At 60.4% G+C, this 10,993-nt stretch overlaps 1 protein-coding gene across 1 annotated transcript in view; it reads right to left on the bottom strand.

Moving 5' to 3' along the window:
• Positions 1–2,904: 2,904 nt before the first annotated feature.
• Positions 2,905–10,993, bottom strand: part of CSK (C-terminal Src kinase) — an 18,257-nt gene continuing 10,168 nt past the window's right edge. Inside the window, exons 2-13 of the mRNA XM_077745700.1 lie at positions 7,915–7,994; positions 7,470–7,583; positions 7,236–7,348; positions 6,632–6,851; positions 5,715–5,808; positions 5,473–5,538; positions 5,290–5,389; positions 5,097–5,187; positions 4,549–4,622; positions 4,242–4,437; positions 4,044–4,130; positions 2,905–3,783 (exon numbers count right to left, since the gene is read on the bottom strand). Of these exons, the coding sequence (XP_077601826.1) occupies positions 3,601–3,783; positions 4,044–4,130; positions 4,242–4,437; positions 4,549–4,622; positions 5,097–5,187; positions 5,290–5,389; positions 5,473–5,538; positions 5,715–5,808; positions 6,632–6,851; positions 7,236–7,348; positions 7,470–7,583; positions 7,915–7,929 (1,353 nt within the window). The 5' untranslated portion in view covers positions 7,930–7,994 and the 3' untranslated portion in view covers positions 2,905–3,600. The remainder of the gene's footprint in view (positions 3,784–4,043; positions 4,131–4,241; positions 4,438–4,548; positions 4,623–5,096; positions 5,188–5,289; positions 5,390–5,472; positions 5,539–5,714; positions 5,809–6,631; positions 6,852–7,235; positions 7,349–7,469; positions 7,584–7,914; positions 7,995–10,993) is intronic.

A 10,993-nucleotide genomic window follows, 5' to 3' on the forward strand; every position in this document is an offset into this window, starting at 1 on the left:
GCAAAGCCAGCGGGGTCTGGGCCCTGCGTTCTCTCCAGCCTTACTTCCTCCCAAAAGACCCTGATTGGCTCCTTGGGCCCAGCTGCGCTTCAGCACATCATCCAGCCAGGGCACCTCAGCACTGTGCCCAGGCAGTGCCCTTCCTTTGCCGGAAACACCTCATTCTCTGTCCCTGCCTGATGTCCACGTGTTGGAGAAGCCACCTCGCACCTCCTGCCTCTTCCACCTCACCAGATTTCTGGGCACCAAGTTGAGCCTGAGTGGGATCCCTATTACTCACCAGCTCCTTGAGGGGAAGAACTCCACTTTGCCCTCTGTGATACGCCAGCGGCCAGCACAGAGCAGAAGACAAGGATGGGAGAAAAGAAAGGAGGGAACAAGAGAGCCACAAACCAAGTGAGAGAAAGGAAGTCAGGAAGGGATGGGGAGGACTCACACAGCACCAGGCGGAAAGCCTGGGAGCGCCGGGCTACCTGGGCCTGCATTCCCGCAGCCCGTTATCCGCTGGACACTGCCCTTTCCTGCCCCTTCCTGCGTCCTGCTTCTGACCCCATTGCAGGTTTCTGAACGTGAGCCAATGGTCAGATGTGCCTTCAGTGAGGTCAGGTTGGGAGCTTGACATGGGCCGTGGCGAGAGCACACCACAGGCATCAGCAAACTCTAAACCAGTGCTCCCTGCCCCGCCACCGGGGCATCGCCCATGGCTCCCTCTGCCCTTCATCAGGACGCGGGCTCCCGTTGCAGGCACACGCCCTTGTGCTCTCAGGAAGCCTCCCCCTTCGGTCACTACCATTCCTGCACCTCTTTCTTTTCTGTTCGCTCAGCAAGTAGACACGGCCAGAAGGCAAGTGTCATTCCCTCTGGCATCAGACCTCTGCCTCCTTCCAATCTTCTACCTCATCCACTTTCCTCTTCTTACGGCTGGATCTCCCAAGACTGGCGACCTTCCCACTTGGCTCGCACCCTCCTCTAGCCAGGCCTCGAATCTGCACCCCTGCAAACCCAGGTTTTGCTAAAGCCACCAGCGACCTCCTCGTGGCCAACACCAGCAGCAGGCTCCGTGTGGTCTTCTGGGAAGAGGGGACCTGCTGGCTTGTCCCTCGCCTGTCACAGGGCACTCTGCTGCCTCCCTCTCTCTATCTTGCCTGGTCAGCCTCCTCTCCTAGGCCTTTGAATGTTCAGAGCACCCCCAGACATGGTCCTGGGACATCTCCTCTTCTGCACATCCTCCCAAAGTGACCTCCTCCTTGTCCATGGCTTTAGATCCAAGCCCCACGCTGGTAACTCTGACTCCCCGCTCCAGCCTCTGGGTTCCAACAACCTGCTCATGGCCTCTTGGCAGTTCAAAGGCACACCTGAAACTCAGCGTGTCCTTCACAGAACTCATGATGTTTCCTTCAGAACGGGAGTCTCCTGGTGCACCCCCCACCCCCAGCCATCCTGCTGACCAGGGGTCACAGTGGCCCCGCTCCCTCCTTCACCTACATTATGAATCCATTGGCAAGTTCACTCACTCAGCTTTACCTCACATCCCTCTGGAGGCCTTCCACTCCCACCATCCTCTCCTACGTTGATCAGTCCTCACTGTGCTCCCTGGAACTTCACCAGTAGCTCAGAGCTGTCACAGGCTCCCCGTGGCTCTCGGTGCGATAAAAGCCAAACCCTCGCTCCTGCGTCCCTCTCCACCTCAAGGCTCACCGCCCATCTTCACCATCTTTCCAGAGACCTCGGAACAAGCTGTCCTACCTCCTGTCCCGGCATCTCTTCCTGGAATGCTGCTGCCCACCCCCCACTCCTCCTGATCATCCTTCTGATCTCAGCTTACATGCTGCCTCTTTCGGGAAGCCCTCTATGACCTACAGACAAGATCTGACTCCTGTGTTATACATGCTTTTCCCATAGCATATTATCAGTTTGTAGTTGTCTGATTGTCTTCCCATCTGGAAACTCTACAAGGTCTGTTTTGCTCACTGCTGCACCCCAGTCTTGGCACAAAGCAGGTATTCGGATGTCATGGGAGAACGGTCCGGTCTTAGAAAAACGAGCCTCTCAATGTGCGGAGGGAACGGGTAGGGGGGTGAGGAGGCTCCCGCCCTGGCCTGGGGGCAGACACGAGACACACTACAGTCAGAACTCCCTGGCTTTCCGGTCCTGCTGGCAGGGACGGGGTCAGAGCCCCAGCTGCCGGTCCCAGTGAATGAGATGAGCCTCCCTCCGGCTGTGTAGCTCCTGCACTGGCCACAGCACCCGGGAACCGGAGTGAGGGGAGGAGATGCGATGGCTCGTGCTCATTCTCGATCTGTGGCCCCCAAGGTGGGGTGGAGAAGGGCCCCCACCTCTGTATCCTCAGGCATGGGGCGGGGCGTACGTGAGGGAACAGGGGAGCCCTATTGCATCGTGGGCGAGTCAGGAGATCCACCAGCAGCTCAGAGCCTCCCCTTCCCTCACTCTCCAGGGCCAACACCTTCTCTGATGCAGGAGACATTTATGCTGCCTCCCACCAGAGACCCTGCTTCCGTCCAGTCGGGCTTGGCTTCCTTTCCCATCCTCGGCTTCGGCCCTCCTTGTGCCTGAACGTGGCAACCGAGGGAGCTGGGTCCCTCAGACGTTACCCTGTGGATGGGGTCCCAAGCCCAGGACAGCCCCAGGGCCAAGCTCAGGCCACAGCAGGACGGTGGGGGGGGGGGGGGGGGGTGAGAGCCCCCCCACGGCAGACACAGGACACTCGCTCGTGCAGCTGACACAAAGCGGCGGCTACATCTCCCGGCCGTGCTCCCCACCCCCCTCCACTCCCAGGGCAAGCACAGCCCCGCTCACAGAGACAGGGGGATGGACAAGATGGCATGGGGACAGGGGGCCAGGCGGGCCAGGCAGGCTCGGCGGAGGAAGCGCCGAGGCTGGGCAGCGAGTCCTCATGGAGTGGTTTATTACGATTCCGTCTCACAAGGCAGGTGGGTGGGCGGCAGCGGCACATGAACGAACTCCAAGCCCCTGACAGACGTCTGCCTCGGGCGCATGCAAACAGTGCAACATGGTCAAGCGCAAACACGGGGCGACCGAGGCGACACGGGACACGGGACACGGAACGGGGAACAAGGCTGGGTTGATGGGTCCCCCAGAGAGGGGCCTGGTCTCCCCAACCCTCGTGGGCAGGACAGGAAAAAATAAGAATTCGTACTTCTTGTAAAATGCCCATTTGCTGGGTACTTTCTTTCTCCTTATCTTGAAAAATAATAAAAAATAAACACACGGGAAAAAAAATCTCAAAAAAGGAAAGGAATAAAACTCTAAGAAGGCGAGAGATGGGAGGCCAGGGGGAGCCTGACCGTGGTAGGGGGCGTCCGCCTCACGCTCCTCAGCCTCCTCCCTTCCTGGCCCTTCACGGGGCTCCTGAGCCCCACAGGCGGGTCCATGAGAAAAGGTGCCAGGCCCAGGCGGGGTCTCTGGGAGGCCAGAGGGGGCACAGGCTGGGTCAGAGGAAAGAGGCCCCCCGGCCCGCTGGGCTCAGTTCAGGCTCGGGCCTGGCGAGTGGGGGCACCGGGTCCACGATCTATCCAGGTTCAGTCCCCACAGGCCCACGGCCCGGGCGGTGGCCGGCGGTCACAGGTGCAGCTCGTGGGTTTTGATGTGCTCGAGCTGCTCCCGGAGCTGCAGGAAGGAGGGCCGCGTGGCGGCATCCAGGTGCCAGCAGTTCTTCATGACCTCATAGACGGCGGGCGGGCAGCCGTCCGGGGCGTCCATCTTGTAGCCCTTCTCCACCCGAGGGACGACGTCCTTCAGGGGCTGTGGGCAGGGGGCAGCGTAAGTCCACGTGGGGCCCCGCACCCAAGGGGCCCCTTACTCCGCTGCAGCGATCCCCTTCACACCTGGGCCTCAGAGCCTGGCCCAGCAGGCCGCCTGGAAGTCCCCGGGGCGGGTCTGTGGCTTCTAGGCCTCAGAATGGGAGGCAGGGCCCAGAAAGGCCCCCTCCCCTGCCAGTCCCTCCCATGCCCGAAGCCTCACCATCAGCCCCAGCCATGCCCTGGCCCCAGCACCCGACTCACAATTCTCGGGTAAGGCACTCGCCCAAAGGAGTAGATTTCCCAGAGAAGGATTCCGAAGCTCCACACGTCAGACTTGGTGGAGAATTTCTGCCATGCGGATGGGAGAAGTGGAGTCAGATCCCAGGGGTTTGTGGGGGAAGGGGTGACCCAGGAGCCCCGTCCACCACTCCTCAGGCTCTGGGGGGAGGCCCGCTTCACCTTCTCTCTCAGGGCTTCTGGGGCTGTCCACTTGACTGGTAGCTTGCCCGTGTCCTGGGTGCTGGAGGCCTCCTTGGTGAGGCCGAAGTCACTGACCTTGGCCACGTTGTCCTCAGACACTAGCACATTGCGGGCAGCCAGATCCCGGTGCACGAAGTTGTTGCCCTCCAGGTATTCCATGGCCTCACAGACATCTCTGGGAGAGAGCAAGACACATGTCCCCTCAGACAGGGCTCCCACAGCAGTGCAGGGTCCCCGCAGGGTCTCCCCTCCCCTCCACCCCACCAAAGGGTGCTGCTCCACTCACAGCGAGAACTTGAGAAGACAGTCTCCGCCTAGCACCGACCGACCCCTCGACCGCAGATAGTCCACTAGGCTTCCCTGGGGCAGGACAGACGGACCAACCGGCCCCACAGGTCAGACTTGCCCTCTAGCCTTCTGGAACTGTGGGCTGGGGCTGAGTAAGCACTTGGGGAATATGCGAGGGGAGGGAAGGAGCCAGGAGGGGTCAGAATATCACTTCTGAATATGGGATTCTGGCAGCTGGACACTGCGCTCAGCAGTTCTCAGGCACTAGTCCTTAAAGCTCACAAATCTCTAAGGTAAACTTGGTTACTAGCTCCACTGCACAGACGAGTAAACTGAGGCTTGGAGAGGTAACATGACTTGTCTGAGGTCCTAGGGAATAGATGATGAGTCTGGACAAAACCTGAGCCCTGTCTGGTGACTTCAGAGCTCAGCTGGAGAGGGGCCTGAGGGAGCAGGGCCTGGAGGGTGTGGGGAGGGGCCAGGGGCAGTTGGAAAGCCCAAGCGGTCAGCTCCAGGATGGGGGTGGGATCTCAGGGAGGTGCACACCTTGGCCATATACTCAGTGACGATGTAGAGGCCGCCCTTCTCTTCCACGATCACGCCTAGGAGCTGTACCAGGTTGCTATGCCGAAGTTGCCTGGGGCGGGATGGGGGTGCTCACAGTCTGCTGGCTAAGCCTCCCCATCTCCTCCCCATCCCTGGCAGGTGACCTCCGCACCCACCCTCGGCCCCGACTCACGTCATGACCGAGGCTTCAGCCAGGAAGGCCTGGGCGGTGGCATCGTTTTTAATGCACTTGACAGCGACTTTGTTCCCTCGGTAATCACCTAGCATCACGTCTGGGAGAAGAGGGCTCGAGGTTGTTCCCCAGACTCCCCACAGGCCCATGGCCCTCCCAGGGCCGCTGCGCCCTCCTGCTCACCTCCAAACTCCCCCTTCCCGATGGTTTGGAGCAGCTTCAGGTCCTTCATGTTCAGTGCCCAGCCGCCTGGTGGGGGGAGGGGGTCAGTGAGAGGTGAGGCCAGAGCAGGGGTCAGAGCAGACACAGACGGGAGCACATGTGTGGAGTACCCTAGAGGTGTGCAGAGCCTCTGGGCCGGGGGCAGTGCCAGGGTGGGAGGAGGTGGGCAGGCAAGGAGGGCTGGGGGCAGAAATGGCACTCACTGCGGAAGAACTCATCCTGGGCCGCCACCGTGCCCTCCATGACCTTTGGCTTGATGAGACGAGTACAGAGTCCATCTGCGTCTGAGGTGTAGTGCTGTGGAGGGCAGGACAGCCACTCGAGGGCCAGCCCTCCGAGCGCCAACAGCTCCCATGCACCGCCTGGCTCTAACCACCAGAGGGCGGTGGAGGCCGATCCCACCCAGCCTGGAGCTGCTCTGGGTTGGGAGAGCTCCTTGTTTCCCACTGGGGAAGGGGTCAAGGCAGCCCAGACTCAGATCCGTGACCCATTTCCCATGCCACCTCACATCCAAGTGCTGGACAGATAGCAAGCCCTGGCTCAGTCCAAACACTAGCCTCTAGTCAGGTGTGGCCGGGACCCTCCTGAGCCACAGGCCGAGCCAGTCTGGCAGGGGGAAGGGGCAGAGAGTGTGGCCTGAACAGGGCTAGCTGTGGCCTGAACAGGGCTAGCAGAGCGGGCCTTGGGAAGCCAGCTGTGGCCTGAACAGGGCTAGCAGAGCGGGCCTTGGGAGTTGCAGGGACATGTGGGCACATCCCCGTACCTGTGGGAGCCTGGTGGACCCTAGCCATCAGGGTGCAGCTCATGGGGACATGCTTACACACACGTATTTGGGCATGTAGTTCAAAGTGCCTGGAGAGAGGCCTAGCTCTGGGATTAGACAGAGTCAGATTCTAGTCCTGGCACCTCTAATTTATAACTGGGACCTGAAGCAGGGCCCTTAACTGCACTGAACCTCTGCTTCCTGACCTGTGAAGTGGGGCATAGTGTCACTCGGCCCGTGGGGGCATTATAGCAGGTGCTTCCTCACGGCGTGAGGAAACACAGGCTCCCAGAGGCCGCACGTGCCTGAGGCCGCGTGGCCTGAAGTGGCGGGGTCGTGCCGGGTGCTCTGGCTCACCTCCACCAGCTGCATGAGGTTCTCGAAGTACACCTCCTCGTCAATGCTGAGCTTGCTGGCGTGGTACATGATGCGATAGTGCTCCACCTTGCCGTCACAGCTCACACACAGCGTGTAATCCCCGGGGTAGTTGGTGCTCTCCCGCACCAGGAACAGGCCTGTTTCCGGCGGGCACAGAAGCCGCTCTGCCTGCTCCCGCGTGATCTTGCCATGGAACCAGCTGTTGGGTGGGGGGGGCAGGCCGGGGCTCATGGTGGCTCAAGGGTACTGACCCCTCCGAGTACCTGTCAGGCTCCACTTTCCGCAGGAGCCCCCCCCTCCGGCTGGCACCGGGCCATGGCCCCCACCGGCGCAGTCAGGTTATCAGAGGCCCTCATCTCCTGCTTCCCATCCTTCTTCCTTTGGTCCTCCTCCCAGGCCCACCCCCCATCTTTGAGGTCCAACACCCACACCCTTCCCTTCATCTTGAGAAGCCTTCACAGATTCCACCCCCTACTCTTGCCTCTGTCTTCCTGAATCTTCTAGGGGAGCCAGGGCTTCTCGTCTTCCTTCCTCCCCAGACTGGGAGACCCTGACTGCAGTTGGGGGAGTGAGCAGTACTTACGGCATGAGGCTGAGCTTGGTGCCTGCCTTCACGCCCTCCCGCTTCTGGACGTAGTTGGCTGGGATGATGCCCTCACGGCCCACCTTGTTCTTGGCTTTGTACCAGTTTGGGTCCTGGCGGGAGGGCAGCCCAGACACACTCTCAGGCTACCGTCCCCTTCAGGGGAGCCCAGACCCAGCAGGAACATCCAGAGATGGGAGGGGGTAGGTGTGGGCATGTGAGGTCCCTCATTACCTTGGTGACGGCCACGATGGTGAGCACGTCTCCTTTGCAGAAGGGAAGGTCCTGCTCGGCAGTGCCGTGGAAGTTGTACTTGGCAATACATTCTGTACCGGAGGGCCAAGCGGCCTGCAGGGCAGGCAACAGGTGGGCGGGTGGATGCAGCCCAGGGGCCCATCTCCACCCACTCGCCCACCCACTCTTGAAGTCACCGCCTCCTGGTTGGCCTCTGTGAGGTGGCCCTCCCCCTGAGAGATCTGGGGGCCTTCCAGCTGAGATTCCCCCATTGCCCCCAGATCGGTACTCCCACATTGAGGGCCCTGGGTCTAACAGTGCACCCTAGAGCCTTCCCTTGTTGAAAGCCAGGGTTGGGAAAAGGGGAGCAGGTCTATGTGACCCCCATTCTCTCTCTTCTGCTCGGCTCCCCCTCAACTGCCCTAGATCCCCGCCCCCATGGTACCTGTATTGCTGACATCTTCTCAGAAGATCTGGCGTCCCCGTGTCACAGGAAGGCCGACCTGTCACTTGGTACCATGAGAGCTGCAGGGAGAAGGGGAAGATTGAGGAGGGGTATGAGGAGCCAGCCTCCCTGACTCACGGAGGAGCTCGCACCCCTTCCCTGCAGCACGGTGAACAGGTACCAAAGGCCTCTACAGCTGGGAGCTGGGCGAGGGCCATCCTCTCCAGTCTCAGCAGGCTAAGAGCACTGGATAGGGAGGAAGCAGGAGCACAAAGGTGGAGGATCCCCAGGGACAGAGGGGTCATGGACCCCAAGCCCCTGGGGAGCCTTACAGCCCAACTGAATGGCCAACACAGGCAAAGGAGCTCTGGAGGTGAGCTGCACCAGTGCCACCCGCCCCACGAGTCCCAGGCCCGGATGTGAGTTATGTGGTCTGTGGGGGAGGGGAGCCCAGGACCGCTCTGCAAATCTGGTGAAGGTGCAGTGCAACCTGGGAAAATCACTCGTTCTCTGTGGGCCTCGCAGTTCCTCTGTCTATAAAAATGTGCCCAGGCAGTGGGTCTGTAGCCAAATGTACACCCACCTCACGGCCTAGTCAACCTACATCTAGGCACACCCGCAAGAGAATGCAGGGCCAGTGTCCCCTGAAATGGGCTGAGTTGTTACCAGCCTCACGCTGGGAACTGCCCAGATGCCCGTCAAGAGTCAGCTGGGTAAGCTTTGGCACGGTCAGGGGGAGGGGCGCCGCGCAGCAGTGGACGTGCAGGAACAAAGACGCGTTCCTGGGTCGTAGTAATTGAGACACCAGACAGAAGAGCATGCTGTGTGGTCCTGGTCCCGTTCACACTGCACACACCAAATCCACGGTGCACGACAGCAAGTGCCCTTGGGAGGGGGAGTTCTCTCTGTGGCACCCTTACGATTGGCACACTTTTTGGTGTAGGAGTTTACTTCAATAAAGTCGAGCCCTTCCAAAAAAGTTACCCCAGCCAACGCACGCCCCAGGGGCAGCAAGCTGATCCATCCCACACATACACACTTTGATACATACTTTGCGGCCCCCCTCGGAGCTCCCTGGACAGCTGGCATTTTCCCAAAGCCCGGAGCCCCTGTGTACCTGTCTCAGGAAGTAGAGAGGCTGGGGCTACTGTTCTTTTTTTACAGATGGGGAAACTGAGGCAACTGAAGCATAGACAGGGCCAAGGACTTCTTCATGGGTACAGTGTGTTAGAAGAAAAACTCCATGAGCCCCATTCCCAGGCTCATGTGACAAGACGGACCAGGTCGAGGGCCAGGCCGTAATACCACCTTCCCCAGGCCGTAATACCACCTTCCCCAGGCCAGGCAGTGGGAGGAGACAGCAGCAGGCATGCATCTGGGGTGTGTGTGTGGGGGGGGTATCAGGCGAGCAAGGCCTGCAGGGTGTAGGCGGGTTTCTTGGAGGAGGGAGCCCCAGAGCCAAGCCCTAATGGGCAGAGGGCTTCAAAGGTGAGAAGGCTGGCTGGGGAAGGCACCCCTTGGTGGTGGGGCAGCTGAGCAAGGGCGGACAGGGACCACCGTGAGGGACTGGCTGGCCAGCTCACAGGGAGGGAGTCTGGGAGGCAGACTCTGACCATCTGAGCGCCCTACCCGTCTGCCGTCAGGGGACCCTCTGGAGGTGGGACCGCCTGGCATGCACCCTACAGGGTGGCAGGAGCCTTGAGCGACCATGTGGGGAACCGGGGTTTGCTTCTGGGGCCCTTAGCAGAGAAGCACGCAGCTGAGGAGAGCAGAAGCCAGAGTGCCGCCACCACCTCCGGGCCTCACCCCTGCTTCAAGTCTTCAAGTCAGGCAGACCTGGCTCTGTGGGGTGTGCAGCTCAGAAGAATGACTCAACCTTTCTGTGCCACAGATCCCTCACCCTAGAAGGCAGGGACAGGCCCACCCATAAGCAGGCTGTGGAGGGAGAGGAGACCCCTGGACTGGGAAGGCCTCCCCCGGTGCCTGCCGTAAACCTTCTCCCTCTCTTCCAGACAAAGCTGCTTCCCTTCTTCCCAGGATACACAGTGCTTCTGGTCCCCAGAGGCCAGCCCATCAACCTCTGCACAGGGAGACAGGGGCCCACTAACATGCCAAGCCTAGACACCTCCCCCCATCATCAAACACATTCAAACGACTGAGCTGGGGTGAGACACCAGCCACTGGGCTCTGTGCTCCGCAAGCTGTGGTGAGCTGTGAGCCTGTCTTACCCTCGTTTTACACAAGCGGAAACTGAGGCTCACAAGGTTGAATGACTCGTGTGAAGTCGCACAGCTCGTTAGAGGTGATAGGGTTCCACTGGGGTTGGCTGGGTCCTCGACCTCCAGGCCCTTCTGAACACGGGCTCTGCTAGCTGTCCATGTCCCCATGCCTCCCCTCCCCCCAACCCCTCCCCCCCAAACTCCCCANTGTCAGTTTGCAAACACTCCCTTCCCGGCCTGCAGCTGCCGCCGCCGCCTCCCCACTGACTTGAGGATAATAATAAAAATAATAACAGGCCCCATTTTCTGAGCACTTATTCTGTGCCAGGCCTCGTCCTTGGCAAGTTGTGGCAACTGACGCCCTCATTTTACCGATGAGGACCTTGAGCGAGGTCAAGAGGCAAAGTGGCCTTGCCTGAGGTTTACTCCTCCAGTAAGCATCATGCCCTGCTCAGGAGTCAGATCCCCGAGCCCCGGGAGCACCACGCCCCAGGAGCACCATGCCCAGGGCCACACTGGCCTAGAAAAAGTACAGTGCAGGGGAGGAGAGAAGCATGCGGTGCTCCAAAGAGGGGCAAGAATGGCTAGAGTGGTCAGGGTGGGCTTCCTTGAGGGGCTGGGCTATGACAGCCACAGATCTGGAAAGCAGGGAAGGAATGGACTCCTCTCCTTTTTTCTACCGGAAAGGACTTCGGGACCAGTTTTTCCATCCATACATAGGGTTAGGGATAACCCTGCAGCAACCGGGGCTGCACCTCCTGGCACCAGGAACAGGCCTGCCTCGGCACAGATGTGCTGAGAGGCCACTGCAAGCCGTGGACTCTCTCTGGCAGTTCCTCCCCCCTCCCCCCCCCCCCCGC

The sequence above is a fragment of the Crocuta crocuta genome, unplaced genomic scaffold (assembly GCF_008692635.1).
Source record: "Crocuta crocuta isolate KB4526 unplaced genomic scaffold, BGI_CrCroc_1.0 scaffold130, whole genome shotgun sequence".
Lineage (NCBI taxonomy): Eukaryota > Metazoa > Chordata > Mammalia > Carnivora > Hyaenidae > Crocuta > Crocuta crocuta.